At 50.5% G+C, this 27955-nt stretch overlaps 1 protein-coding gene across 1 annotated transcript in view; it reads left to right on the forward strand.

Moving 5' to 3' along the window:
• The first annotated feature begins 5676 nt into the window (after positions 1-5676).
• The window catches only part of LOC146808666 (anionic trypsin-2-like), a 70821-nt gene continuing 48542 nt past the window's right edge, over positions 5677-27955 (forward strand). The window contains exons 1-2 of the mRNA XM_085615461.1: positions 5677-5813; positions 14800-14956. Coding sequence (XP_085471587.1) covers positions 5774-5813; positions 14800-14956 — 197 coding nt within the window. The 5' untranslated portion in view covers positions 5677-5773. The remainder of the gene's footprint in view (positions 5814-14799; positions 14957-27955) is intronic.

The raw sequence follows: 27955 nt of genomic DNA on the forward strand, positions 1-27955 counted from the left end.
ATTTATTGATTGATTGATTGATCTTTTGTCTTGATGGCCTCAGCTCGGTCCTTGCCAGTCAACAGCATAAGGAATCTTTGCTGCATGTTGAGTCCTGAATCCAGCAGGAGGATGAACCTGCTCTGACACTTGAAGCAGCTGAGACAACAGGTGTCTTCTCCGCCTTCTCCAACAGGAAGGAGGTGTCATGGTGGCCAATACCGTGGTCTTGTCCCGTGACCATCTAGAGCTCTCCAGTGCCTCTTCACTAGGTTTGCGCAATAGAAGTTCCACATGCATATTTGTCCCATCTGGACTACGACAACTCATCACCCTTGGATGTCTCATCTACTTGTGAGTGTCTTCAGATGCTCAATCAATCAATCAGGGAATTGTGAAGAGCACTATCTACCAGTGGTGGTGCCATGGCACTGGGGGCAGAGGCTGCAGCTCTGAGTCAGCCTACAAGCCAGGTCTTGAGGCTCTTCCTAAAGGAGTGCCGAGAGGGGGAGCGTCTGATGTTGCCCGGTAGCCCAATCCAGGCCTTGGCTGCGACGTAGAAGTAGGCTCCCTGACCCGCTCTGGTTCAGCGGATGCGCGGGGTTGACATCTACTGTGACTGCGCATTGGCTAAATCCATAGACTGCATTTGAGCCCCTGTGCATTACTGTAGGAGAGTGGCATCGACTGCATAGTTGCCCCCAACTTTTTGATGATGTTTTGACTGTTTTCTGACTCTAGCCAGGCTGTGGCCCTGCCATCCAGGACCCCAGCCTATCTGCTTTCTCTCTAAACCGATGTGAGTACCCTAGGTACATACCAATTGGATACTGAGGACACCCAATGAGGCCCTTGTAGCTGGTACCCTAGGTACCCAGGGCATGGGTCCCTCAGAGGCCTACCAGGGGCTGCAGCACTTATTGTGCCACCCATGGGACAGCCATACAAACTGACACCACCAGACCACTACTGTAGTCTGGGTAAGGTGGTGCTTGCACCCCTTACAGGGATATAGGTACCCTGTATCCGACTTAATTACAACACATGTATTCTCATAGGTCACCCCTAAGGCAGGCCTTGGTAATCCTACAAGGCAGGGTGCTGAGATATGTGTGAGGGGGAACCCCTACCTGAGTAGGGCCCCTCTGCAACCTTCGTAAAACTATTGCTGGGTTGTTTGTAGTGCAGCCATACCATATACTCTTAATCGCATTATAAGTAATCGCGATAGCGTGATAACTTGAGAGTGGCTGCACAGAACCATGCCGTGTTTGGTGTCAAACATGTTGGAATCATACCCCCAATCCAGTCATGGGAGTGAGGGCATGATTCCCCCCTGCTAGAGGGGCGATATAGGAAAAGCGGCAGAATTTAGACACCAATTTAAAAGTGCACACGTAGTACAAAATGGATGCTACCCGCCACCCACACAACTCTGGCTGCCTGTTGCTGGGCAGAACTCCAGCCACGGCAGCTGGACAATAGGGATCTTGTTGCAGGGAGGTGCTCCCACCTCCCCAGACAGACTATGTGGATTGGACCTGGGTGGGTGCACCATAGGATGTCTTTCAGACTTGCACGTAGGCTTCCCCAGTGCCTACTTCTGCATACACCACCTCAAACCGGTTCAGGGGCATCCTGTCCCCTGCCCAGGCGGGAAACACACAAAGGGGAGAGGGTGTAGCCACCCTTTCCCGTCTGAACTCTCATTGGTGGGCTCTGATTTAGACACTCCCCTAATCCTTGGATAAAGGTGGGTGCAGGGTCCCCAGAGCCTCAGATTAATCTTGGACTTCACAGACTTGAACCGTCGACTTGCTGCCGCACAGCTGAATGAAGAAATCTCCCTGGGGCACTTGAAACACTGCAAGTGACCTGGTTTGAACTTCGCTGCTCCTACGGACATCGACAACTCCTACCTACCCTGAGGTGGGTTTCCAAGCATCCCAAAGGCCAGTGACTGTGCACAGCAAGGCTGAGCACCGTGGACCCCGTGGGTGCCGAGATCCCCAATACCCCAGGACACCAGCCACCTCTTGCATAACACACAACCCCGACAAGTGGGGAAGTTGTGCTTTGGCCCATTATTGAGCCAACCTCTCAGCATTATCTGTGCCAAAGATCGACACCCTAGCCCGCTCCGGCGACCCGTGGGCGCATCTTTACGCACGCCAAATTGCTGCCTCCCACGGTCCCTTGTCTCTCAACTGGTGGGCCCTAGCAGAGGTCAATCTTCACTTTCAAGAGTTCCCCTGGTTGCTCCAGGCCTGCTCTTCAGTCTCCTTGCTGGAGACGTCGCTCAGACTTTGTGGGTCTGCACCAGTTGCTGTTTTATGATTCTTGCGTGGGTTGCAGTTGCCAAGGCTTAGTGGATCCAATCCAGACACTAACACCGCAGCGACCCTCATCCTTTGTGGGACAGTTGCCCTCCAGAAGCTGGCCTTCCTTGAAGCCTCCTGGACCCCGTGGCTGATGATCCAAGCTACACCTCTTCCACCTGGAAGCACCCGACATTGAAGAGCTCTTTCTCCTGAGCTCCCCGGTCACTGTGCCGTGACCCAGACTCTGTCCCCTCTGCTTTCAGGTCCTTCTCTTCAAGATCTACATCTTCAATCTGCACGACATCGACGACGCTTCTTGCTAGCAGCAGTTCTTCACGTTTTTCCATTGAAAAAGAGATCGCGACCCGACACCGAAAACGACCTATGCACCCGGCTTCCCTGGGGCAGGTAACAGGGGTAACAGGGGTACCTCGGTACTCTCGTGGGTGTGGGCCCTCCAAGAGCTTAACTTTAAACTCCTGAACTTGAAATCCTGCTAGAAGTGTTTTAATCTTTGCAAATTTCAACCGCAACATTCTCCATAGGTTTTAATAGAGATCCCGACAGTAGCTTATACCACTGCACGCGTCTCCCGTGGGTCCCCTTCCTCACTACCTTGGGTGGTTTCATAAGGGGCCAGCGACCCTGAGTGCCCTAGGCACTATCTGTAGAATTGTCGTGGTTCTCATACCATTTGTTTAATATATGATTTGGTCCTCCCCTGGGGCCCTATGATTCCAGTGCTATTTATTGTAACTATCAATGCTTGTTTGAATTGTATCTTTACCTCCAGCCTCATAAAGAGACTAGTGGGATTATTCTTAGAATAAATACATATATTTTATATATATACCTGTGTGGACTACTCTTTCATTTGGTCATTCAAGAGGTTATCTATGGTAAAACAATAAGCTTAACACTCCTTCAAGACTTAGCCTGAAGGCTGCTCTCCACAGCTACCACTAGGATAGCTTTCTTTAAAGGTTGTCTTTTAACCTATCACCTTAAGAGTCGAATTGGACTGGTGCAAGGTGTCCCCTATAACTAGTGGACAGCATATGCCAGGCCAACTTCTCACAATTACACACAAATCTATCCATTGGTGCCCCCCATCTTCTGGGAATAAACTGCTACTTGCACCCTCCTGGCCGGCATCGCCGTCACCAGATAAGTATATCAGATCCCACCCCTTTTCTAGATAGAAACAAAGTGATCGCTTGACTTCAGTAGAAGCATGGATGTCGATAGAAGGATGGATGTCAATAGAAGGATGGATGTCGATAGAAGGATGGATGTCTATAGAAGGATGGATGGACGCATCTATGGATTTAGAAAACCCACACCTTGCTACAAAGGAACAGAGCACTGCACAAGATAATGCGTAGCGCTCGAGGTGGAGATGGAGAGGGTAGGCACTCGCAGAGGCCCACAGGGGCACATGCTGACGGAATCAGGGAAGGAATGTTTGGGTCACTTTGTGGGTGTGTTGGTTGTTGAGGTATTGGAGTTGAGTTGGTTTGAGGTGCGAAGGAATATGGTTGTGAGGGTTTTTGGATTGCTGGACTTTTGGGATTTTGAGGGTGGTTGGGCTGCTGGCGTGATTGAGCTGCTTGGTTTTTTTTACATCTGGGAGTTGCTAAGATCTTTGGGTTTCTTTGATTACTGAGATGCATGAGTTGATAAGTAGTTAGTTTATTAGGTTTGGTTTCGATGACCGCTGTTTTGGGTTTGATGATGGATTTGGTGCACAAAATGTCTGGCCCAATAGACTGATTGAGTTGATGAGGTGCTTGAGCTATTGAGGAGTTTTGTTTGTTGAGTGTTTGAGTGTTACGGGAGTTTTGGTGTTTGGGTTTCTAAGTTTACTGGGGTGGGAGAATTCAGTCTCAGGGGTTGTTAATATGTTTGGTTTCCAGTCGTGTTTTGCCTGCGGCAGTGTTTGATTTCCTTGTTTGGTTGGGATGTCAAGGTATTATGAGATACATTTACATTGAAAATGACGGAGCGCTGCGTCAACCTCCTCAGCTTAACACCGCCCTCCGCCACTTCAAAAAGGCATAGTTACCAGTATACTGTGCAGCCCTGAGTTTTCCCCTGGGCTGGGCCTAAATTTAACAACCTAGCACCAACGTAGGTGCCCTAGCACCATAGTGCAAGGGTGCCTGGGTTGAGGGGAAGGTTGTTTATGTGCAGGAAAGTATCCCTTCCTGCACATAAACAATCTTTAAATGGCGTTTGATAACTTTTATGTGTGCTGCTTAATGCAGCACGCACAGAAGTTGCATAACGTCATTTTTGTATTGATTGTCTATGTGCAGCAAGAGTCACCTTCCTGCATATAAACAATCAATGGCCTTTTGCTGGTTCTATATGTGCTGCACAACGCAGCACACATGGAAACAGCAAAACCGAGGAGAAATTAAACATTTCTCCTCGTTGCACCTGTTTAAGACCAGATTTTTCCTGATGTCAATTTTGATGTTTCCCCATATTTACACCGCCCTTGTAAATAATGGGCAGTGTCAAAGTCAACGGGTGTTGCCGTGGAACACCCACGGCAACACCTATTGCCCTCCCCTGTCACACTAATTAACCACATTAGGTGGCTTAACACTGCCTTGTAAATAAGGCGAATTCCCTATCGCCAACACAATGACACTAAAAGTGACGTTCCTTTGGCAATAGAGGCTTGCAAATATGCCGTTATGTCTGCTACTGAGGTTTTTGAGCTGCGGGGTGTTGCTCTACTGAGGGGCTGACCCTACGCAATGAGTGGGATGCTTGGTGTACTTGGGTCGCTGGTCTACCGCAGCCATTAGTGTGGTTAGGCAGCAGAAAGGGTGGAGGGTGGGTTCTTGCTGAGCCGCTTGAGTTGCTAATGATTTCGATTTGTTAGGTTGCAGGGATTGCCGTAGAATTTGATAAACTGGGGTTTGATCTGCTGTGGAACTCTTGTATTTTGGCTGCTGACGTGGATTGGCCTCTGGGAATTTTGGGCAGCTGAGATATTTTGGTTGCTTGGTTACTGGGGCTCTTTTGAGTATCTTCTTGTTTTGGTGCTTTGGCGGTTAAGCTGTTGGCTGGCTGTTTGCACTTAGGGGATCTGGAGGTACAGGATTAGGAGGGACTAGCTCCAGACAGCCCTTGTTTAGAGTGAGGCTCCTGGAAAGAAGCAAGGGTCTCCTCAGGGTTAGACTTACCTGGGAGCCAAGCTCTTGTCACCCTGAACTGCTTATCTCACCCTCACATGCTCAGGTATTCCAAGGGTGGCAAACACTGAACTCTGATAAAGAGACCGACTTGGACAGGTAATGAGGTGAGGGTGTGGTGTCTGTGTGAGTGCGGCATGTGTTGCCTTCACTCAAAGCCATGGTCAGGAAACCCTGGTTAATCATAAACTTTCTCTCTTGATTTTAAGGGTATAAATCGGTGGTCGGCCCACAGTTCTGACTAGTGCACCCTCCTACAGAGACATGATGCTACTTCTGCTGTCAGTGCTTGTTGGAGCAGCAGGTAAGGGCACCACTCATTGGTGGGCTGGAGAAGACTGAAGGGTGGCAAGAGAGGAGGTGCAGACACTACTCAGCAGAATCCCTCGGGGATACTTACAAAAAATGAACGCAGCACGGTGCGACAAGCCATTCTGCTGCGCCACGCTGCATTAGCATAGGGATACAACATATTTACAACAATATATAGGGCCCGATTCACAGAACTAACTTAAGACAAACTCCTAAACTTACTACCATTTTGGTATTCACAGAAGGCACTTACTCACTTTGGTATTCACAGAAGTTAGGACTTCTAACTTTACTACTCCTAAACTGAGAAAAATCCTAACTTTAAGACTTTCGATTTTCACAGAAGGCATTTAGGAGTCCTAAAGTTAGGACTCCTAACTTCTGTGAATACCGAAGTGAGTAAGTGCCTTCTGTGAATACCAAAATGAGTAAGTGCCTTCTGTGAATACCAAAATGGTAGTAAGTTTAGGATTTTGTCTTAAGTTAGTTCTGTGAATCGGGCCCATAGCATCTCTGTGCTTCCCCCTGCACTGGCGAAGAAACTGCTGCCATTCGGGCACACAGGCACCCTTGCACCATGGTGCAAGGATGCCTGTGTCGTGGGTAGATTGATTTGGTGCAGGAAGGGCACCTTCCGGCACAAAAGCAATCATTTGAGGTGATTTCCTCTTCCAATGTGTGCTGTAGAATGCAGCATGCATTGAAAGAGGAAAAAAACGAGAAGTGAAAACATCTCTCCTTGCTGTACCTCGCTATGCCACCCCTGGGGTGGGCGCAGCATATTCACGCATTTCCAGATTTACGATTCCTCAAAAATCTGGAAATGCATCAGTGGACATGGGTGTTGCGTAGGAACAATCACAGCAACACCCATGTCACGCCCCAACACGCAAAGTGTTGTGCGATAAAGGGCGATATTTACAAGCACAGGTAAAGTCACATAGGGTGGCTTTACCTGTGCTTGTAAATATCACTCAGCAGGTTACCCCACCGTGCTATGTGACGCAATGTGACGCACCAGCGGCGCAAGGGGTTTGTAAATCTGCCCCCCTATGTCTGACTCAGCCCCTGGAGTTCTTCTGAGGTGTTTCCACAGTAGTGAACCTTCCGAGGTTCCTTTCACCCCGATATAGTGTCCTCACTCTGGAACCTGCTATGGCCTTATTACAGCAGAGTGGATGTCAGAATACTTGGGAAAGGGGGGCACAGCAGTGAGAGGTAACGGGCCTCAGGCATGGGACGGGGTGGTGGTGCTCTGTGTCCTCTTCTGTCCTGAGATCTGTCCTACAATAGATCAGCAAAACTGGGCAAAGTACAGGCCCTTCAGCACTTGACACTTAGTGGCAGCGATGGAGAGTTAGTGAGGGGAGAGCAGTCACAAGTCGCAGTCACAGGCGCCTCATGGAGGGAGTGTGAGGAGAGCAGTCACAGGCGCCTCACGGAGGGAGTGTGGGGAGAGCAGTCACAGGTTTCTCAGGGAGGTTAGTGAGGGAGAGCAGTCACAGGCTTCTCAGGGAGGGAGTGTGGGGAGAGCAGTCACAGGCTTCTCAGGGAGATAGTGTGGGGAGAGCAGTCACAGGTTTCTCAGGGAGGGAGTGTGGGGAGAGCAGTCACAGGCTTCTCAGGGAGGGAGTGTGGGGAGAGCAGTCACAGGTTTCTCAGGGAGGTTAGTGAGGGAGAGCAGCCACAGGCTTCTCAGGGAGGGAGTGTGGGGAGAGCAGTCACAGGCTTCTCAGGGAGATAGTGTGGGGAGAGCAGTCACAGGCTTCTCAGGGAGGTTAGTGTGGGGAGAGCAGTCACAGGTTTCTCAGGGAGGTTAGTGAGGGGAGAGCAGTCACAGGTTTCTCAGGGAGGTTAGTGAGGGAGAGCAGTCACAGGCTTCTCAGGGAGGGAGTGTGGGGAGAGCAGTCACAGGCTTCTCAGGGAGGGAGTGTGGGGAGAGCAGTCACAGGCTTCTCAGGGAAGTTAGTGAGGGAGAGCAGTCACAGGCTTCTCACGGAGGCAGTGTGAGGAGAGCAGTCACAGGCTTCTCAGGGAGGGAGTGTGGGGAGAGCAGTCACAGGCTTCTCAGGGAGGTTAGTGAGGGGAGAGCAGTCACAGGTTTCTCAGGGAGGTTAGTGAGGGAGAGCAGTCACAGGCTTCTCAGGGAGGGAGTGTGGGGAGAGCAGTCACAGGCTTCTCAGGGAGGGAGTGTGGGGAGAGCAGTCACAGGTTTCTCAGGGAGGTTAGTGAGGAGAGCAGTCACAGGCTTCTCAGGGAGGGAGTGTGGGGAGAGCAGTCACAGGCTTCTCACGGAGGGAGTGTGGGGAGAGCAGTCACAGGCTTCTAAGGGAGGGAGTGTGGGGAGAGCAGTCACAGGCTTCTCAGGGAGGGAGTGTGGGGAGAGCAGTCACAGGCTTCTAAGGGAGGGAGTGTGGGGAGAGCAGTCACAGGCTTCTCAGGGAGGGAGTGTGGGGAGAGCAGTCACAGGTTTCTAAGGGAGGTTAGTGTGAGGAGAGCAGTCACAGGCTTTTCACAGAGGTTAGTGAGGGAGAGCAGTCACAGGCTTCTCAGGGAGGGAGTGAGGGAGAGCAGTCACAGGTTTCTAAGGGAGGTTAGTGTGAGGAGAGCAGTCACAGGCTTCTCAGGGAGGGAGTTTGGGGAGAGCAGTCACAGGCTTCTCAGGGAGGTTAGTGAGGGGAGAACAGTCACAGGCTTCTCACGGAGGTTAGTGAGGGAGAGCAGTCACAGGCTTCTCAGGGAGGTTAGTGTGGGGAGAGCAGTCACAGGCTTTTCACGGAGGTTAGTGAGGGGAGAACAGTCACAGGCTTCTCAGTGAGGTTAGTGAGGGGAGAGCAGTCACAGGCTTCTCAGGGAGGTTAGTGAGGGGAGAGCAGTCACAGGCTTCTCAGGGAGGGAGTTTGGGGAGAGCAGTCACAGGTTTCTCAGGGAGGGAGTGTGCGGAGAGCAGTCACATGCGTCTCAGGGAGGTTAGTGCGGGGAGAGCAGTCACAGGCTTCTCAGGGAGGGAGTGTGGGGAGAACAGTCACAGGCTTCTCAGGGAGGGAGTGCGGGGAGAGCAGTCACAGGCTTCTGACGGAGAGTAGTGTGGGGAGAGCAGTCACAGGCTTCTCAGGGAGGGAGTGTGGGGAGAGCAGTCACAGGCTTCTCAGTGAGGTTAGTGAGGGGAGAGCAGTCACAGGCTTCTCAGGGAGGGAGTTTGGGGAGAGCAGTCACAGGCTTCTCAAGGAGGCAGTGTGAGGAGAGCAGTTACAGGCTTCTCAAGGAGGGAGTGTGGGGAGAGCAGTCACAGGCTTCTCAGGGAGGGAGTGTGGGGAGAGCAGTCACAGGCTTCTCAGGGAAGGAGTGTGGGGAGAGCAGTCACAGGTTTCTCAGGGAGGTTAGTGAGGGAGAGCAGTCACAGGCTTCTCAGGGAGGGAGTGTGGGGAGAGCAGTCACAGGCTTCTCACGGAGGTTAGTGAGGGAGAGCAGGCACAGGTGTCTCAGGGAGGTTAGTGTGAGGAGAGCAGTCACAGGCTTCTCAAGGAGGTTAGTGCGGGGAGAGCAGTCACAGGCTTCTCAGGGAGGTAGTGTGGGGAGAGCAGGCACAGGCTTCTCAGGGAGGTTAGTGCGGGGAGAGCAGTCACAGGCTTCTCAGGGAGGTAGTGTGGGGAGAGCAGGCACAGGCTTCTCAGGGAGGGAGTGTGGGGAGAGCAGTCACAGGCTTCTCAGGGAGTGAGTGTGGGGAGAGCAGTCACAGGCTTCTCAGGGAGGTAGTGTGGGGAGAGCAGGCACAGGCTTCTCATGGAGGTTAGTGAGGGGAAAGCAGGCACAGGCTTCTCAGGGAGGTTAGTGAGGGGAGAGCAGTCACAGGCTTCTCAGGGAGGGAGTTTGGGGAGAGCAGTCACAGGCTTCTCAAGGAGGCAGTGTGAGGAGAGCAGTCACAGGCTTCTCAGTGAGGTTAGTGAGGGGAGAGCAGGCACAGGCTTCTCAGGGAGGGAGTGTGAGGAGAGCAGTCACAGGCTTCTCAGGGAGGTTAGTGAGGGGAGAGCAGGCACAGGCTTCTCAGGGAGGGAGTTTGGGGAGAGCAGTCACAGGTTTCTCAGGGAGGTTAGTGAGGGAGAGCAGTCACAGGCTTCTCAGGGAGGGAGTGTGGGGAGAGCAGTCACAGGCTTCTCAGGGAGGGAGTGTGGGGAGAGCAGTCACAGGCTTCTCAGGGAGGGAGTGTGGGGAGAGCAGTCACAGGTTTCTCAGGGAGGTTAGTGAGGGAGAGCAGTCACAGGCTTCTCAGGGAGGGAGTGTGGGGAGAGCAGTCACAGGCTTCTCAGGGAGGGAGTGTGGGGAGAGCAGTCACAGGTTTCTCAGGGAGGTTAGTGAGGGAGAGCAGTCACAGGCTTCTCAGGGAGGGAGTGTGGGGAGAGCAGTCACAGGCTTCTCAGGGAGGGAGTGTGGGGAGAGCAGTCACAGGCTTCTCAGGGAGGGAGTGTGGGGAGAGCAGTCACAGGTTTCTCAGGGAGGTTAGTGAGGGAGAGCAGTCACAGGCTTCTCAGGGAGGGAGTTTGGGGGTATCAGAGGCTCTGAACTCAGCAATGCTCCCAGCAGCCCCATGGCATGATTTCTCATCTCAGGGCTTCTCTATAGAAAAGAGAAGTCCTTTATTCTACAAGAAGGTGCAATCCCACACAAACACAAGATTGTATTGAATACCCGATGCACAGATGGGAGTCCAGTGTTCTTCAAGGCACCTCTCCTTCTCTCGACCCCCTTCAGAGAGTCCAGGGCCCGGGGGTGGTAACTAGTGCAGGCCAGTGCCTCCTGCCTGTTAGCACACAGTCTCTCCGGTTGGAACAGGGATTGGCCGCTCTGTGAGGGCCGTACAATGGGTCAGACATGCACCTCCGGGTCCTCTTTCAATATGTCAATCTGAACTCTCAAAAGCATCCAGAGCTGAAGCTTCTCCGATATAATTGTCCCCTGAGAGGACAGACAGGCCCCTGAGAGAGAGGACAGACTGGCCCCTGACAGGACAGACCGGCCCCTGACAGGACAGTTCGGCCTCTGAGAGGACGGACCGGCCCATGAGAGAGAGGACAGACCACCCCTTAGAGGACAGACCGGCCCCTAAGAGGAAAGTCTGGCCTCTGAGAGGACAGGGACTGTGCCCAGCGTTTAGTATGGGTCCACTAAAGGGCAGGCACTGTGCCCAGCATTTAGTATGGGTCCGCTAGAGGGCAGGGACTGTGCCCAGCGTTTAGTATGGGTCCGCTAGAGGGCAGGGACTGTGCCCAGCGTTTAGTATGGGTCTGTTAGAGGGCAGGGACTGTGCCCAGCATTTTGTATGGGTCAACTAACGGGCAGGGACTGTGCCCAGAGTTTAGTATGGGTCCGCTAGAGGGCAGGGACTGTGCCCAGCATTTAGTATGGGTCCGCTAGAGGGCAGGGACTATGCCCGACGTTTAGTATGGGGTCCGCTAGAGGGCAGGGACTGTGCCTGGCATTTGTATGGGTCCACTAAAGGGCAGGGACTGTACCAGGCATTTAGTATCGGTCCGCTAGAGGGCAGGGACTGTGCCCAGCGTTTAGTATGTGTCTGCTAGAGTGCAGGGACTGTGCCCAGCGTTTAGTATGAGTCTGCTAGAGTGCAGGGACTGTGCCCAGCGTTTAGTATGTGTCTGCTAGAGTGCAGGGACTGTGCCCAGCGTTTAGTATGAGTCTGCTAGAGGGCAGGTACAGTGCCCAGCATTTAGTATGGGTCCGCTAGAGGGCAGGGACTGTGCCTAGCATTTAGTATGGGTCCGCTAGAGGGCAGGTACAGTGCCCAGCATTTAGTATGGGTCCGCTAGAGTGCAGGTACTGTGCCCAGCATTTAGTATGGGTCCGCTAGAGGGCAGGGACTGTGCCCGCCATTCAGTATGGGTCCACTAGAGGGCAGGGACTGTACCAGGCATTTAGTATGGGTCTGCTAGAGGGCAGGGACGTTGCCCAGCATTTAGTATGGGTCCGCTAGAGGGCAGGGACTGTGCCTAGCATTTAGTATGGGTCCGCTAGAGGGCAGGTACAGTGCCCAGCATTTAGTATGGGTCCGCTAGAGTGCAGGTACTGTGCCCAGCATTTAGTATGGGTCCGCTAGAGGGCAGGGACTGTGCCCGCCATTCAGTATGGGTCCACTAGAGGGCAGGGACTGTACCAGGCATTTAGTATGGGTCTGCTAGAGGGCAGGGACGTTGCCCAGCATTTAGTATGGGTCCGCTAGAGGGCAGGGACTGTGCCCAGCGTTTAGTATGGGTCCGTTAGAGGGCAGGGACTGTGCCCAGCATTTTGTATGGGTCAGCTCAAGGGCAGGGACTGTGCCCAGAGTTTAGTATGGGTCCGCTAGAGGGCAGGGACTGTGCCCAGCATTTAGTATGGGTCCATTAGGGGGCTGGGACTGTGCCCGGCTTTTAGTATGGGTCTGCTAGAGGGCAGTCATTTAGTATGGGTCCGCTAGAGGGCAGGGACGGTGGCCAGTGTTTTGTATGGGTCTGCTAGAGGGCAGGGCCTCTGCCCTCATTTAGTATGGGTCCGCTAGAGGGCAGGGACTGTGCCCAGTGTTTAGTATGGGTCCGCTAGAGGGCAAGGACTGTGCCCAGCATTTAGTATGGGTCCGCTAAAGGGGAGGAGGGACTGTGCTCAGCGTTTAGTATGGGTCAGCTAGAGGGCAGGTACTGTGCCCAGCGTTTAGTATGGGTCCGTTAGAGCGCAGGGACTGTGCCCAGCATTTGGTATGGGTCCGTTAGAGGGCAGGTACTATACCCAGCGTTTAGTATGTGTACGCTGTGGGGCACGTACTATAACCAGCTTTTAGTATGGGTCCGCTGGTGGGCAGGGACTATACCCAGTATTTAGTATGGGTCCACTAAAGGGCAGGTACTGTGCCCAACATTTAGTATGGGTCAGCTAGTGGGCAGATACAATGTCCCGCATCTATATGGGTTTGATACTTAGCAGAAACTGTTCCCTGGATTTAGAATAGGTCCACTAGTGGGTAGTTACTATGCTCAGCGTTTAGTATGGGTTCACTTGAAGGTAGGTACTGTGCCCAGCTCTTAGTGTGTGTCCACTAGTGGGCAGATACAATACCCAGCGTTAAGTGTGGGTCCGCTGTGGGGCAGGTACTATGCCCAGCGTTTAGTGTGGGCCCGCTAGAGGGCAGGTACTGTGCCCAGTGTTCAGTATAGGTCCGCTAGTGGGCAGGTACTATGCCCAGCATTTAGTATGGGTCAGCTAGTGAGCAGATACTATGTACAGCATCTAGTATGGGTCTGATAGGGGGCAGAAACTGTGCCCAGCATTTAGTATGGGTCCACTAATAGGTAGGTACTATGCCCAGCATTTAGTATGGGTCAGCTACAGAGGGCAGGTACTATGCCTAGCATTTAATATGGGTCCACTAGGTACTATGCTCAGCATATAGTATAAGTTCGCTGGAGGACATGCCTCAGGAGCCTACTTGGAGCTCTCATGAGGACATGTCAGAGGAGCCCACATGGAGCTCACGGGGGACATGTCAAAGGAGCGGAGCTCACCGGGGACATGTCTGAGGAGTCCACATAGAGCTCACGGGGGACATGTCTGAGGAGCCCACATGGAGCTCACGGGGAAATGTCCGAGGAGCCCACATGGAGCTCACGGGGGACATATCTGAGGAGCCCACATGGAGCTCACGGGGGACATGTCTGAGGAGTCCACATGGAGCTCACGGGGTACATGTCTGAGGAGCCCATATGGAGCTCACGGGGGACATGTCTGAGGAGCCCACATGGAGCTCATGGGGACATGTCCGAGGAGCCCACATGGAGCTCACGGGGGGAAATGTCCAAGGAGTCCACATAGAGCTCACGGGGGACATGTGTGAGGAGCCTAGATGGAGGTCACGGGAGGACATGTCAAAGGAGCGGAGCTCACCGGGGACATGTCTGAGGAGTCCACATAGAGCTCACGGGGGACATGTCTGAGGAGCCCACATGGAGCTCACGGGGGACATGTCAAAGGAGCGGAGCTCACCGGGGACATGTCTGAGGAGTCCACATAGAGCTCACGGGGAACATGTGTGAGGAGCCTAGATGGAGGTCACGGGAGGACATGTCAGAGGAGCCCACATGGAGGTCCTGGGAGTATATGTCATGCCCACCCACTTGGAGAGTGTTGTGGGTTGTCTGACCCACACACATTGAGAAGGCAGCACAGCACTGCCGCTGGTCACTGGCACTCTATGTTCCCTTCACTCCCAGAGATGAGAAGTTGTCTCTGTGATTACTACTCCCAACCCCCCCACACAGGCAGCGTCACCCGCCCCACACAGGCAGCGTCACCTGCCCCCACACAGGCAGCGTCACCCCCCCCCCCCACACAGGCAGCGTCACCTGCCCCCAGGGCTCACTCAGGAGCAGATGTTAGACAGACACTGAGGTCAGCTTGTCCATGTGATTGCCCCCCCACCACCACCACCCCCAGGCAATGTGTCCTGCCTCCAAAACTCACTCAGAAGCAGATGTTAGACAGGCACTGAGGTCAGTTTGTCTGTGTGTTTGCCCCCCCCACTCACTCAGAAGCAGGTGTTAGATAGCTCACTGAGGACAGTTTGTCTGTGTGATTACCACCCACCTCTCCCCACCAATACTGTCTCCTGCCTCCAGGGGTCACTCAGGAGCAGATGTTAGACAGGCACTGAGGTCAGTTTGTCTGTGAGTGCCACTCCTCACCCTCACCCCCCCACAGACACTGTCACTTGCCCCCAGGGGTCACTCAGGAGCACATGTTAGACAGGCACTGAGGTCAGTTTGTCTGTGTGATTGCCCCCCCCTCACTCAGAAGCAGGTGTTTTACAGCCTCTGTGGTCAGTTTGTCTGTGAGTACCACTCCTTACCCTCACACCCCCACAGGCAATGTCACCTGCCCCCAGGGCTCACTCAGAAGCAGGTGTTTGACAACCACTGAAGTCAGTTTGTCTGTCCTTCTAGCTGCTGCCCCATGGGGTGAAGAGAAGATCGTCGGAGGCTACGAATGCCTGCCCCACTCTCAGCCTTGGCAAGTGTCCCTGAATTATGGCTACCACTTCTGCGGGGGCTCACTCATCAACGACCAGTGGGTGGTGTCTGCTGCCCACTGCTGGTACAAGTAAGTCATTGCACCGCCGGTGCTCCTGGGCCCCGCCTGGGGGAGGGTGGTCTGGAGCCTCCCCCCCTCCTCTCTTCTCTCTTTCCTTCTTCATCTTCTCAGGGCGTGTGCTCCTCTCATGGTTGTCCGGATTCTTTGTCAGTGTCCCGAAGTTTCCTCATCACTGGATTGGTCCTGAGCGTGACCTCTTCCACCCGCCTTGTCCTTCTTCCCTTTTCTTAGCTCCACTGTCCTCTCTTGCTTCTTGCTGTGCCTTGCAGTGCCTCTCACAGTGAACTCTCACTTTGGCTGTCTCTTTCCCTTCTTTAATCTCCTTTTCTTTCTCACAGTGTCTTGCATGCACTGGGCAGTCTTTAGGTCTCGCCTGACCCAGCGCATGCGCTGGTCTGGCGAGACTTATTGAGAGGGCTCCAAAAATTGCTACCAGGCCAGCCTAGAGCTACAATGCATGTGCGCTGGCACGCGCGCCGCGCTTTACCACGATTACTTTCACTTTTGAGGCTGCACGGCCGCTTTGATGTTTGATCATGATCCCCATCGCGATCACTTTCACTTTCGCGGCCGCACGGCTGCTTTGCATAGCCAATAGGTCTTGCTTTTGGGACCTTATAAGTATTTAGTTATGCAACTGTTGCATGGCTAAACACTTATAAGGTCCCAAAGGCGAGACCTATTGGCTATGCCAATGCTTGTTTTTCATTGCCTCACAATATGCAGTCTCGTCTCACTGTCAGTTGCACTCTCACAATCACCTCCATCTTCCTGCCTCTTCAGTATTCCACCTTAATATCGATTCCAAAGTGTGGGTGTCAGGAAAGGGTCATTGGTTTTGGAGGGGTCATTCCAAACAGCTTCTTGACTCCGCTCAGGTTAGTCTAACGCTCGGTTCCGGAGACCCTCTGCTCACCCCGCAGCGGGGCACAAGCAGCGGCGGTCTCCAGGGAGTCCGCACTCACCTTTCGACTAACGTTCCCATGACGGTCGCACAGGTCAAATGTGAACCTTTGGGAACGCAACATCGCTTTTTTAAATGTACAAAATCCAAATTGGAGTTCAATCAATCAGACAACGTGCAGAATTGGTGTCCGGGAGGGGCTTGTAAATGACGTCACTTCCAAATACGGATTTCTTAACTTATGTAGGGGTGTTTTGCAAACGAGAGCCGGGCTGAAAACATTCATATTTCACCATCAAATTAAAATTGTTGGAAACCGCGCGCAAACTGGGAAGACCTCTAAAGAGCCCTTTCACTTTGTGAATGTTGATGAAAAAATATTTTTTAGGAGTTGGGAGTGGTCTTTGGGACCACTGCTTCCTCCTAAAAAATATTTGTAAAATGATTCATTTTCAAACACACCCTGTTCATTCAAAATCAAGTTCGTTTTTTTCAGTTTTTTAGACACATCCGTTTCTTTAAAAGCAATCACAGACCTGGTGATCTGCAGCCCCTGGTCGCACATCCTGCCTGGGACTGACCATAGTGGTCTCAATTTGCGACCTACCTCATGCATATTAACGAGGAAGGCCAAAGTGGGACCCAAAATAAATAAGTATTTTGTGAACCGATCTATTAATGCAGAGGTTGGTCACAAAATACCAAGACGTTTGTTAGGAATCGGTGAGCGGCCGCAGCCACGTATAACGCATCTATTTCAGGAAATTCCAAAAAGAAAATGCGAATCGCTATTTGATGCAATTAACCATTTCTTTTTAGGAATCTTTACACATACGGCATTTTTTAGGCTTCAGTAGATTTTATTGAGTGCTGTTATTACAGTACATGAGACAGGCACAACTGTCTTAAAACTAAAACCATAGAACACGAGGTCTAGCCGTGCAGTACACATCTCCAATCACAGGGCAGTGAACATCTCCAATCACAGGGCAGTGAACATCTCTGATCTTAGGGTGGTACACATCTCTGATCTCAGGGTGGTACACATCTCTGATCTCAGGGTGGTACATATCTCTGATCTCTAGGAGGTACACATCTCTGATCTCAGGGCGGTACACATCTCCGATCTCAAGGTAAAACACATCTCCGATCTCTAGGAGGTACACATCTCTGATCTCAAGGTAAAACACATCTCCGATCTCTAGGAGGTACACATCTCTGATCTCAAGGTAAAACACATCTCTGATCTCAGGGTGGTACACATTTCTGATCTCAGGGTGGTACACATGTCCGATCTCAGGGTGGTACACATCTCTGATCTCAGGGTGGTACACATCTCCGATCTCTAGGAGGTACACATCTCTGATCTCAGGGTGGTACACATCTCTGAACTCAAGGTAAAACACATCTCTGATCTCAGGGTGGTACACATCTCTGATCTCAGGGTGGTACACATCTCTGATCTCAGGGCAGTGCACATCTCTGATCTCAGGGTGGTACACATCTCTGATCTCAGGGCGGTACACATCTCCGATCTCTAGGAGGTACACATCTCTGATCTCAAGGTAAAACACATCTCTGATCTCAGGGTGGTACACATCTCTGAACTCAAGGTAAAACACATCTCTGATCTCAGGGTGGTACACATCTCTGATCTCAGGGTGGTACACATCTCTGATCTCAGGGTGGTGCACATCTCTGATCTCAGGGTGGTACACATCTCCGATCTCTAGGAGGTACACATCTCTGATCTCAAGGTAAAACACATCTCTGATCTCAGGGTGGTACACATCTCTGATCTCAAGGTAAAACACATCTCTGATCTCAGGGTGGTACACATCTCTGATCTCAGGGCGGTGCACATCTCGAATCTCTGGCCGGTACACATTTCTGATCTCAGGGTGGTACACATATCTCATTCTAGGGTGGTACATATCTCGAATCTCTGGCCGGTACACATTTCTGATCTCAGGGTGGTACACATCTCTGATTTTAGGGTGGTACACATCTCTGATCTCAAGGCAAAACACATCTCTGATCTCAGGGTGGTACACATCTCTGATCTCAGGGTGGTACACATCTCTGATCTCAGGGTGGTAAACATCTCTGATCTCAAGGCAAAACACATCTCTGATCTCAGCGTGGTACACATCTCTGATCTCAGGGTGGTACACATCTCTGATCTCAGGGTGGTACACATCTCTGATCTCAAGGCAAAAAACATCTCTGATCTCAGGGTGGTACACATCTCTGATTTTAGGGTGGTACACATCTCGAATCTCTGGCCGGTACACATTTCTGATCTCAGGGTGGTACACATCTCTGATTTTAGGGTGGTACACATCTCTGATCTCAGGGTGGTACACATCTCTGATCTCAGGGCGGTGCACATCTCTGATCTCAGGGTGGTACACATCTCCGATCTCTAGGAGGTACACATCTCTGATCTCAAGGTAAAACACATCTCTGATCTCAGGGTGGTACACATCTCTGATCTCAGGGTGGTACACATCTCTGATCTCAAGGTAAAACACATCTCTGATCTCAGGGTGGTACACATCTCTGATCTCAGGGCGGTGCACATCTCGAATCTCTGGCCGGTACACATTTCTGATCTCAGGGTGGTACACATATCTCATTCTAGGGTGGTACATATCTCGAATCTCTGGCCGGTACACATTTCTGATCTCAGGGTGGTACACATCTCTGATTTTAGGGTGGTACACATCTCTGATCTCAGGGTGGTAAACATCTCTGATCTCAAGGCAAAACACATCTCTGATCTCAGGGTGGTACACATCTCTGATCTCAGGGTGGTACACATCTCTGATCTCAGGGTGGTAAACATCTCTGATCTCAAGGCAAAACACATCTCTGATCTCAGGGTGGTACACATCTCTGATCTCAGGGTGGTACACATCTCTGATCTCAGGGTGGTACACATCTCTGATCTCAAGGCAAAAAACATCTCTGATCTCAGGGTGGTACACATCTCTGATTTTAGGGTGGTACACATCTCGAATCTCTGGCCGGTACACATTTCTGATCTCAGGGTGGTACACATCTCTGATTTTAGGGTGGTACACATCTCGAATCTCTGGCCGGTACACATTTCTGATCTCAGGGTGGTACACATCTCTCATCTCAGGGTGGTCCACATCTCTGATCTCAGGGTGGTACACATCTCTGGTCTCAGGGTGGTACACATTTCTGATCTCAGGGTGGTACACATCTCTGATTTTAGGGTGGCACACATCTCGAATCTCTGGCCGGTACACATTTCTGATCTCAGGGTGGTACACTTCTCTGATTTTAGGGTGGTACACATCTCGAATCTCTGGCCGGTACACATTTCTGATCTCAGGGTGGTACACATCTCTGATCTCAGGGTGGTACACATCTCTGATCTCAGGGTGGTACACATCTCTGGTCTCAGGGTGGTACACATTTCTGATCTCAGGGTGGTACACATCTCTGATTTTAGGGTGGTACACATCTCGAATCTCTGGCCGGTACACATTTCTGATCTCAGGGTGGTACACATCTCTGATTTTAGGGTGGTACACATCTCGAATCTCTGGCCGGTACACATTTCTGATCTCAGGGTGGTACACATCTCTGATCTCAGGGTGGTACACATCTCTGATCTCAGGGTGGTACACATCTCTGGTCTCAGGGTGGTACACATCTCTGATCTCCCACCCGACCTGTATCCTTTTCCAGTGCGCTGATATCAGCTCTATGGGCTTCCCACTGCTATACAGACAAAGCAAACATTTATTGATATTTTTTTAACCATTTTATTACATTATTTAACTCATTCTTTGCTTTTATCTATGAAGAAAACCTTTCTCTAATATTTACTTTGATAGTACAAAAATTAAAAACATATTAGTGTGACCAGCAAACATTTTTAAAGTGCAAATATGCAATTATACAATTTAAATATTCATGTCATGTTTGCCTTAATACATCATCTCAATTAGAATTTGCGTGCACATTGAAACCACTAGAGTATCCCCATAACGTAACCACACTCTCATCCTAACCTCTCACACAACATCTCACTCACACACACATCACATACATGCACTGCATCAGCATACACTATTGAAGTCACAGAGAGAACACTTCATATCTATCCGTGATCATGTTGGGATCATCAGCTCTGTGTCCTCAATAGAATTGAACTTTCCTTCTCAATAACCAGGGAATGATATATTTCACGCAAGACTGGACGTGAGGACTCAGAATGCTCACTGATTTCTCTCCAAATGTGTAGCTGCTCCGATAATTGACTTAAAGTAGAACTTCTTAACAGTTGATTCAAACAATCAGTCAGCCGCATTCATAACGTCCTCCAGCCTCCCCCAAAAGGAGCTGATGCCAGCCTCCTGCATGAACCATCTTACCCATCGAGCAATGGAAGGTGAAGATGGTGCCTTGTAGGGTTTCTTGGGGGTAAAGAGCCCTAGATACCGCTCCGCTGGTCTGGACTCGGGCGTCATTTCTCCATTGGCTTTGATACACCTAATTACACAGAATTTAAAGTTTTCTGGAAAACAGAATAGGAAACAGGTCTAGTATCTGTCTTTGTCCTGCTTCTAATCAAATAGGTCACTACTTCTGAAGTAAATATTCTGGCCATGATGTCCAGAATCCTGACATCTGAATTCTGACTTCAGACACTAGCTTTTTTAGCTTCACTGATAACTCTTTTCTGGACAGACATGCACTATCTGTTGGAAAACAAGGCCGTATCTGTGAGGCCTGCACAAACAGCATGTCTACATTTGTCCTTTACTGGGAACCAAACACACCATTGTGGCACTTGACTCTCAGAGGGTAGCGTTGCAGAGCTGTCTAAGGCTTACTCAAGGTAGGTGGTGTGGGCTAGTAATCCCCATTTACAGGTAAGCAGAAATAACACTCCATATCTGATTGTCCAGTGTTAGAAGTGGGGGTCTCTAGATGGCAGAGGTAGGTATATTTGACCAAATAGGGACCCTTGCTTCTAGTCATGGTAAGGGGCTACACTTCTAAAATAACCCCTGCTCACCCCCTTGGTAGCTTGGCACGAGCAGACAGGGTTATCTCAGAGGCAGTGTGTAAAGCATTTGTGAACACATACAGTAATACAGTGAAAACACTACAAATGGACACCACACTAGTTTAGAAAAATAGGTAATCTTTACTAGACTTAACACAAGACCAAACGACAAAAATCCACAATACTGTAATTAAAAATAGACTTTAAAATGGTAGAAATAGCTTAGTTCAATGTAGATGGTAAATGCGACACTTTACTCTAAAAGTACCTTGGATGCGTCACACAAAACAAACAAAAGGGTTGCAGGGAAGTTGATCCGCCGTTCCTTACACTCACGGGAGTGGATGTGTAGTTTTCTTACTGCTGCGCAGGGGAGGTGATGCGTCGCTTCCTTAGTGTGTGGGGAGCTGATGCGTTGTTTCTTACTGCGGCCTGCTGACGATGCGACAAGATGGTGCCTTGATGCGATGGGACGATCCGGGGCGATTCGAGAAAATGGCGTCTTGATGCAATGCAACAACGTGGGATGCGATGCGTGCACGCCCGACAGCAGTGCGGCGAACTCGGTAACCTCTGAGCCGTGACAGGCCCTGCGACTTGCTTCTCCAGCAATGCGACGGTGACCTCTGCGGCAGCGACACACTTCTCCGGTGATGCGACACACTTCATCGATGATGCGACGGCGAACAGCTGCGGCACGCTTCTTCGGCAATGCAACAGCAACTGCTGCTGCGGCGACACGCTGCTCCTCATTGCATCGCGCTTCCAGTGACACACAGTCTTCTCAGAGGGCCCAAACAACAGCAGGAACCTCTCTGCAGGCAGAATTCCCAGCAAGGGAATTCAGGGGAGCTGGTGAAGTCTTGTATCCCTGAGACTTCAGGCAGGAGGCAAGCTCTAGTTCAAGCCATTGGAGATTCTTCTTCAAGATTGCAAAAGTACATAACATGTTCCTTTTCTCCTTTCCTTGGCATTAAAGTAACCACTGCAGGCCAATCCCAACCCCAACAGCACAGCACAGGGACAGTCTCCTCCTTCAGCTTCCTTGGTTCTTCTCCTTGGCAAAGGGTTGTCTTGATTCCCCGAAGTGATCTAAAGTTCTGGGGTCTGGGTCCCCCTTTTTATACACACAAATCCTTTGTCTCTGAAGGCAGAGAGTGTCTATACCTAGTCCACATCAGTTCTGGGTGCATTCTGCCAGTGCACAACTTCTTCCTTTGTCAGTGTGGGCCAGGGTCATCTGACGCACCCCAGGAGTTGGAGCCAGCATTGTGGAAGGCAGGCACAGCCTTATTCAGGCCCAGGTGCTACTCCTCTCACCACTCCCAATGCAGATAGGTCTATTCAGCCTAGTGCTGACTCACCCTGTCTCTTGGAATCCCCCAGCCCCTGTCACTTAAACTCCAGACAAGGAATACACAACCTAGCAGAGGCAGGCTGGATGGTTATGCAAGAAAATACCTACTTTCTAAAAGTGGTATTTTCAAACACAGAATGTTAAAACCAGCTTCACTAAAAGATGTATTTTATCAGGCATACTAAATTTGTTTTTTACCATGTTCCCTGGGTCAGTTAAGATTATAAGATGTTATAATCAAACTGCCCATTCAAGCCTATGAGAACAGGTAGCCTTGAAATAGTGAAAAACGAATTTGGGTGTAATTCACTATCAGGACATGCCACACACGTCAGGGCATGCCCTAACTTTTTCATACAATACACCCTGCCCATGGGGGTAAATGGGCCTACCTTAGGTGTGACTAACATGCAGAAAAGGGAAGGTTTTGGGACTGGCAAGTGGGTGCACTTGCCAAGTCGACATAGCAGCCCCAGGCTGCACATAGGCTCTGCAATGGCAGACCTGAGCCATACTTTACAGGCTGCTACTGTGGGTGGCACAATCAGTGCTGCAAGCCCACCAGCAGCATTTGATTTACAGGCCCTGGGCACACATGGTGCACTGAACTAGGATCCGATAATTAAATCAAATAAGCTAATCATGGAGTCACTAATCCAATACAAAAGTTAACAATAGGGAGTGCTTGCACTGTGGCACTGAATATAAATATCAGGTGTTCAAAAAGCGAAAAGTCTGGTGGTTTCGATGGTCAGCACCACCTTCTCACACTGTCCTACTAATAAATCAAGATGCTCACGACTGCATCAACATCCCATAAGCATGAACACCTTATTCACTGGGAAGCGATTACCCAAAATAGCTGATCTAACAGTTTTGATTGTCCTGCAACCCAAACCTCCTTCAACCAGTTCCAACAGCAGGCTCAGTACATGAACCACGTCTGTCTCACTGCCTTGGTCCCGTTCCAGACACCAGCAAAGCTGTCTTTCCCATGCTGAGTGGGACCTCTCTACGGTTCCGCCCATCCAGGCTCATTAGATGAGGTCATTCTCTGACTATGGGAGGCCAGAGGCTGTCCCGCCTCCGCGATTATCCTCCCCGCAATCAATTTAAGGAATTCTTCTAATATTAGAGGATGAGGAATCCCCCGACTATCTCGTCGCCTCAAGCGAAACCTGGGTGGAGCCACTGGAGAATCAGCCAACTCGGAGCGCCAGGATCATAGTAGCTTGTTGGCGCCTCATCTGAGCTGGCACTCTGGCGATCACTGGCATTGCAGGAAAAGTGTATCTCCATGTTCTCCGCCAGTCTTGCAAAAATGTTTCTGTTTCTTTGGCTCTGGGCTCCATGTGCCAACTGCAGCATTATGGAAGCTGATAGGTGAGCCTGGAAGCCCATAGCTCTGTCTCGCATGGATGCCACTTTAGCATTAGTGCCACAAATACTCTTTGACCTGGCATGGAATAAGTGGAATCATGAAAGAACCTGAAGTTCCAGGGAAACATCATTTACAACGCACACGTTACAACGCGTGTCATTACAACAACATTTTTACAATTCGAAATCCATTACAACACATGTCATTACATCGCATAATCCATTACTACGCATTCACCAAAGTAACGCCCCAGCAGAGTTAGAATAGTAATTGTGTTGTAATGGTTAATGCGTTGTAATGACATGCGTTGTAAAGACATGTGTTGTATTGGATTTCACGTTGTAAAACATTTGTTGTAATGACATGGGTTGTAACTCTTGCGTTGTAACGTGTCCTTCTCAAGTTCCAGTCTGCTTTCACACTGTGGAGACATGGAATGTATTCTGTCATCACTGAAAGTTTGCAGTTCAGGTACAGTGGTGAGTCGATCTGCCAGTCTCTTGGACTACGAGCCCCCGGCTGGCTGATTTATCTGACCGTAGGTACATTGTCCATCTTCAGAAGGACACAGCAGAACACCTTGGCACAGTGTTTTGATATTGACTTGATATCAAGTGATATTGTCAAAAGCTCCAGACTATTGATGTGGAGATACAACTCCTTTTTCAACCACCTTCCTTCCATTGAGGCTGCTCCACATCTGGTTCCTCAGCTACAACAGCTGGCATCTGATTCTATGAGCATGTCCAGAGCAGAGTGCAATATCGTTCATCCTTTCCACACACCCACGTGATCTAACCAGACCCAAATATTATTCTAATGCTCCGCGGATTCTTTGTCGTCCCACTACCAGTGTGTCTCTGTCTTCCCTTCCTGAGATTGTACAACTAGTTCAGAGTATGTGAGAGCGTTGTTCAAGTGTGAGGCATTTTGCCTCTGTAACGTTCCGTAATGTGGACGGCTTTGAGAAATCACTGGGATAGATGATGACATCAGGTCCACTAACGTGGCTTGTGGCCTGCGCAAAATCATATCATTCGAAGGCCTTTTCTCAGCTCCTTCTTTCTTCCTGAGACGTTTACCACCACGAGGCTGATCGATGCCTGCTTCAATTCTGTGTTGAACCCCAGGAACCTCAGAACATGGCGCTTTGTTAGTTATAACTTCTTGTCTATCACAAAGACTTAAGGAGTGCGAATTGCACCGCAGCTAATCTAGACACCGATCCCTCAATAGTATATCTTCTAGGTAAACCATGAGTCGTATTCTCCTAAATATCTCAGAAAATTGACCACAATACCCAGCATCTTGGTGAAGCGCCAACGGGCTGAGGACAGTCTTAATAGCACTGATGCAAACTCACAAATCTGTCTGTTCCAACAGAAGTGGAGAGAACGTCTGTGAAGAGTGAAAATGGGAACTGCCAAGTAAGCAACTTTGAGATCTAACCGGACCACCTAGTCTCCTTACACGAGAACGCTCCTCAACAAATGGATTCCTCCCACCTTGAAGTTCCCATAGACAAGCCATTTGTTGACCTTTGACCTTTGTCCTTTGTCCTTTCTCTGGACTAAAAATATGTTTCTCTGGAACCCCCTAGTGAGGAGCGTAGTCCTGAGAAGGGCTCCCTTCCGTTCCATATTGCCTACGTTCTTGTGTAACAGAATGAATTCCTGTTACGAACATTTGAGGGGAGTGAGGTCATGTGCTGCACCAGAGATCCACAAAATTCTATATGGAAATATTGCACTGTCTGAAGGACCCCCCCATCAGCTTTCCCCCAGTCTGAGAAGAGAAAAGGTGATACTATAAACTCATCTGCTCAGACTTCTTTATCTATTGGCTGCTGGAGTACACCAGCTGCATACGCTGTTACCTCGCCGGCTGCGGGCACTCTGAGGATCTCTGATGAACGAAACAGTGCAGACAAACCAAATCAGACATATCCTGTCCCTCGTTTGGCCCATACTGAGGGGCGGGAAAAGGCTCCAAGGCTTGTTCTCCTCTGTATCATCATTGGATGAGTGGCCATCGCTCCCTGCCCAAACCACCCTAAGGGTTTCAAATCCTAAGGGTTTCCCATCCTGAGGGTTTCCCATCCTAAGGGTTTTCCATCCTAAGAGTTTCTCATCCTAAAAGTTTCCATTCCTGAAGTTTTCCAATCGCGAGGGTTTCCCCATCTAGATGGCTTCCTATCTTGGGGGTTTCCCATCATAAGGGTTTCCCATCCTAAGGGTTTCTCATCCTGAGGGTTTCCCATCCTGACGGGTTTCCTTCCTAAGAGTTTCCCATCCTGAGGGTTTACCATCTTGATGGTTTTCCATCCTGAGGGTTTCCCATCCTAAGGGTTTCTCATCCTGAGGGTTTCCCATCCAGAGGGTTTCACATCATGAGGGTTTCCTATCCTGAGGGTATCCCATCCTAAGAGATTCCCATCCCAAGGGTTTCCTATCCTGAGGGTTTCCCATCCTAAGGGTTTCCCATCCTGAAGGTTTCCCATCCTGAGGGTTTTCCATCCTAAGGGTTTCTCATCCTGAGGGTTTCCCATCCAGAGGGTTTCACATCATGAGGGTTTCCTATCCTGAGGGTATCCCATCCTAAGAGATTCCCATCCCAAGGGTTTCCCATCCTGAGGGTTTCCCATCCTAAGGGTTTCCCATCCAGAGGGTTTCCTATCCTGAGGGTTTCCCATCCTAAGGGTTTCCCATCCAGAGGGTTTCCTATCCTGAGGGTTTCCCATCCTGAGGGTATCCCATCCTGAGGGTTTCCCATCCTGAGGGTGTCCCTCCTGAGAGGTGGGTAAGAGGCTCGAGGGCAGGGATGAGCCGTGGTTGGAGTGGCGGCCCTCAGCTGCACTCATGTTTCCTCATTTGCCAAGAGTGAGATTCAGGGGCGGAAAGAGCCTGTTAGTGGATAAAGGCGTGAGGTGGGATCAAGACTACAGAACCTTTGTATTCGGCCCTCGGTCCTTCACCAGTGCTGGCCGCAGGCCTCTGAGCGAGAATTTGGGCCCCATTGCTTAATCTTTTACACATTAAACACTGACCCTCCTGTGCAATGCTCAATGAGCAAATACAAATGAATAAATACTTCAATACATCCTTTCTCGGGCACTGCTCCAAAGTTCTCACTGTGTTGTAATCCTTTCCCCAGTTGTCCATCGCCTGCTTTCTGTTTCAGCCCAAACGTCAGTCCCTTTTTGCTGCCTATCACACTCCTTCCCCACGGTCTGCCTGATCCCTTGCTTGGTCCCTCTTCTCTTTCTCCTACAGCTCCTATGCCATGTTGCTCCTTCTTCTCTTTCTCCTACATCCCCTGTGCAGTGTTAATGCCTCGTCTCTTTCCCCTACAGCCCCTATGCTGTGTTGATCCCTCTTCTCTTTCTCTTATAGCCCCTCGGCCGTGTTGGTTCCTCTGCTCTTTCTCCTACAGCCCCTCTGCCGTGTTGGTCCTTCTTCTCTTTCTCCTACAGCCCCTGTGCCCTTGTTGGTCCCTCTTCTCTTTCTCCTACAGCCCCTGTGTCACGTTGGTCCTTCTCCCTTTCTCCTACAGCCCCTATGCCATAATGGTCCCTCTTCTCTTTCTCCTACAGCCGCTATGCCATGTTGGTCCCTCTTCTCTTTCTCCCACAGCCCATTCTCCTACACCCCTATGCAGTGTTGGTTTCTCTTCTCTTTCTCCTACAGCCCCTATGCCACGTTGGTCCCTTCTCTCTTTCTCCTACAGACCCTATGCCATGACAGTCTCTCTTCTCTTTCTCCTACAGCCCCTGTGCCACGTTGGTCCCTTCTCCCTTTCTCCTACAGCCCCTCTGCCATGATGGTACCTCTTCTCTTTCTCCTACAGCCCCTATGCCATATTGGTCCCTCTTCTCTTTCTCCTACAGCCCCTATGCCATGTTGGTCACTTCTCTCTTTCTCCTACAGCACCTATGCCATGTTGGTCTCTCTTCTTTTTCTCCTACAGCCCCTATGCCACGTTGGTCCCTTCTCTCTTTCTCCTACAGCCCTATGCTATTATGGTCCCTCTTCTCTTTCTCCTACAGCTCCTATGCCATGTTGGTCCCTCTTCTCTTTCTCCTACAGCCCCTATGCCATGTTGGTCCCTCTTCTCTTTCTCCCACAGCCCCTTCTCCTACAGCCCCTATGCCATGTTGGTCCCTCTTCTCTTTCTCCTAAAGCCCCTGTGCCATGATGGTCCCTCTTCTCTTTCTCCTACAGCCTCTATGCCATGTTGGTCCCTCTTCTCTTTCTCCTACAGCCCCTGTGCCATGATGGTCCCTTTTCTCTTTCTCCTACAGCCCCTTCTCCTACAGC

Source organism: Triturus cristatus, chromosome 7 (genome assembly GCF_964204655.1).
Source record: "Triturus cristatus chromosome 7, aTriCri1.1, whole genome shotgun sequence".
NCBI classification, from domain to species: Eukaryota; Metazoa; Chordata; class Amphibia; order Caudata; family Salamandridae; genus Triturus; species Triturus cristatus.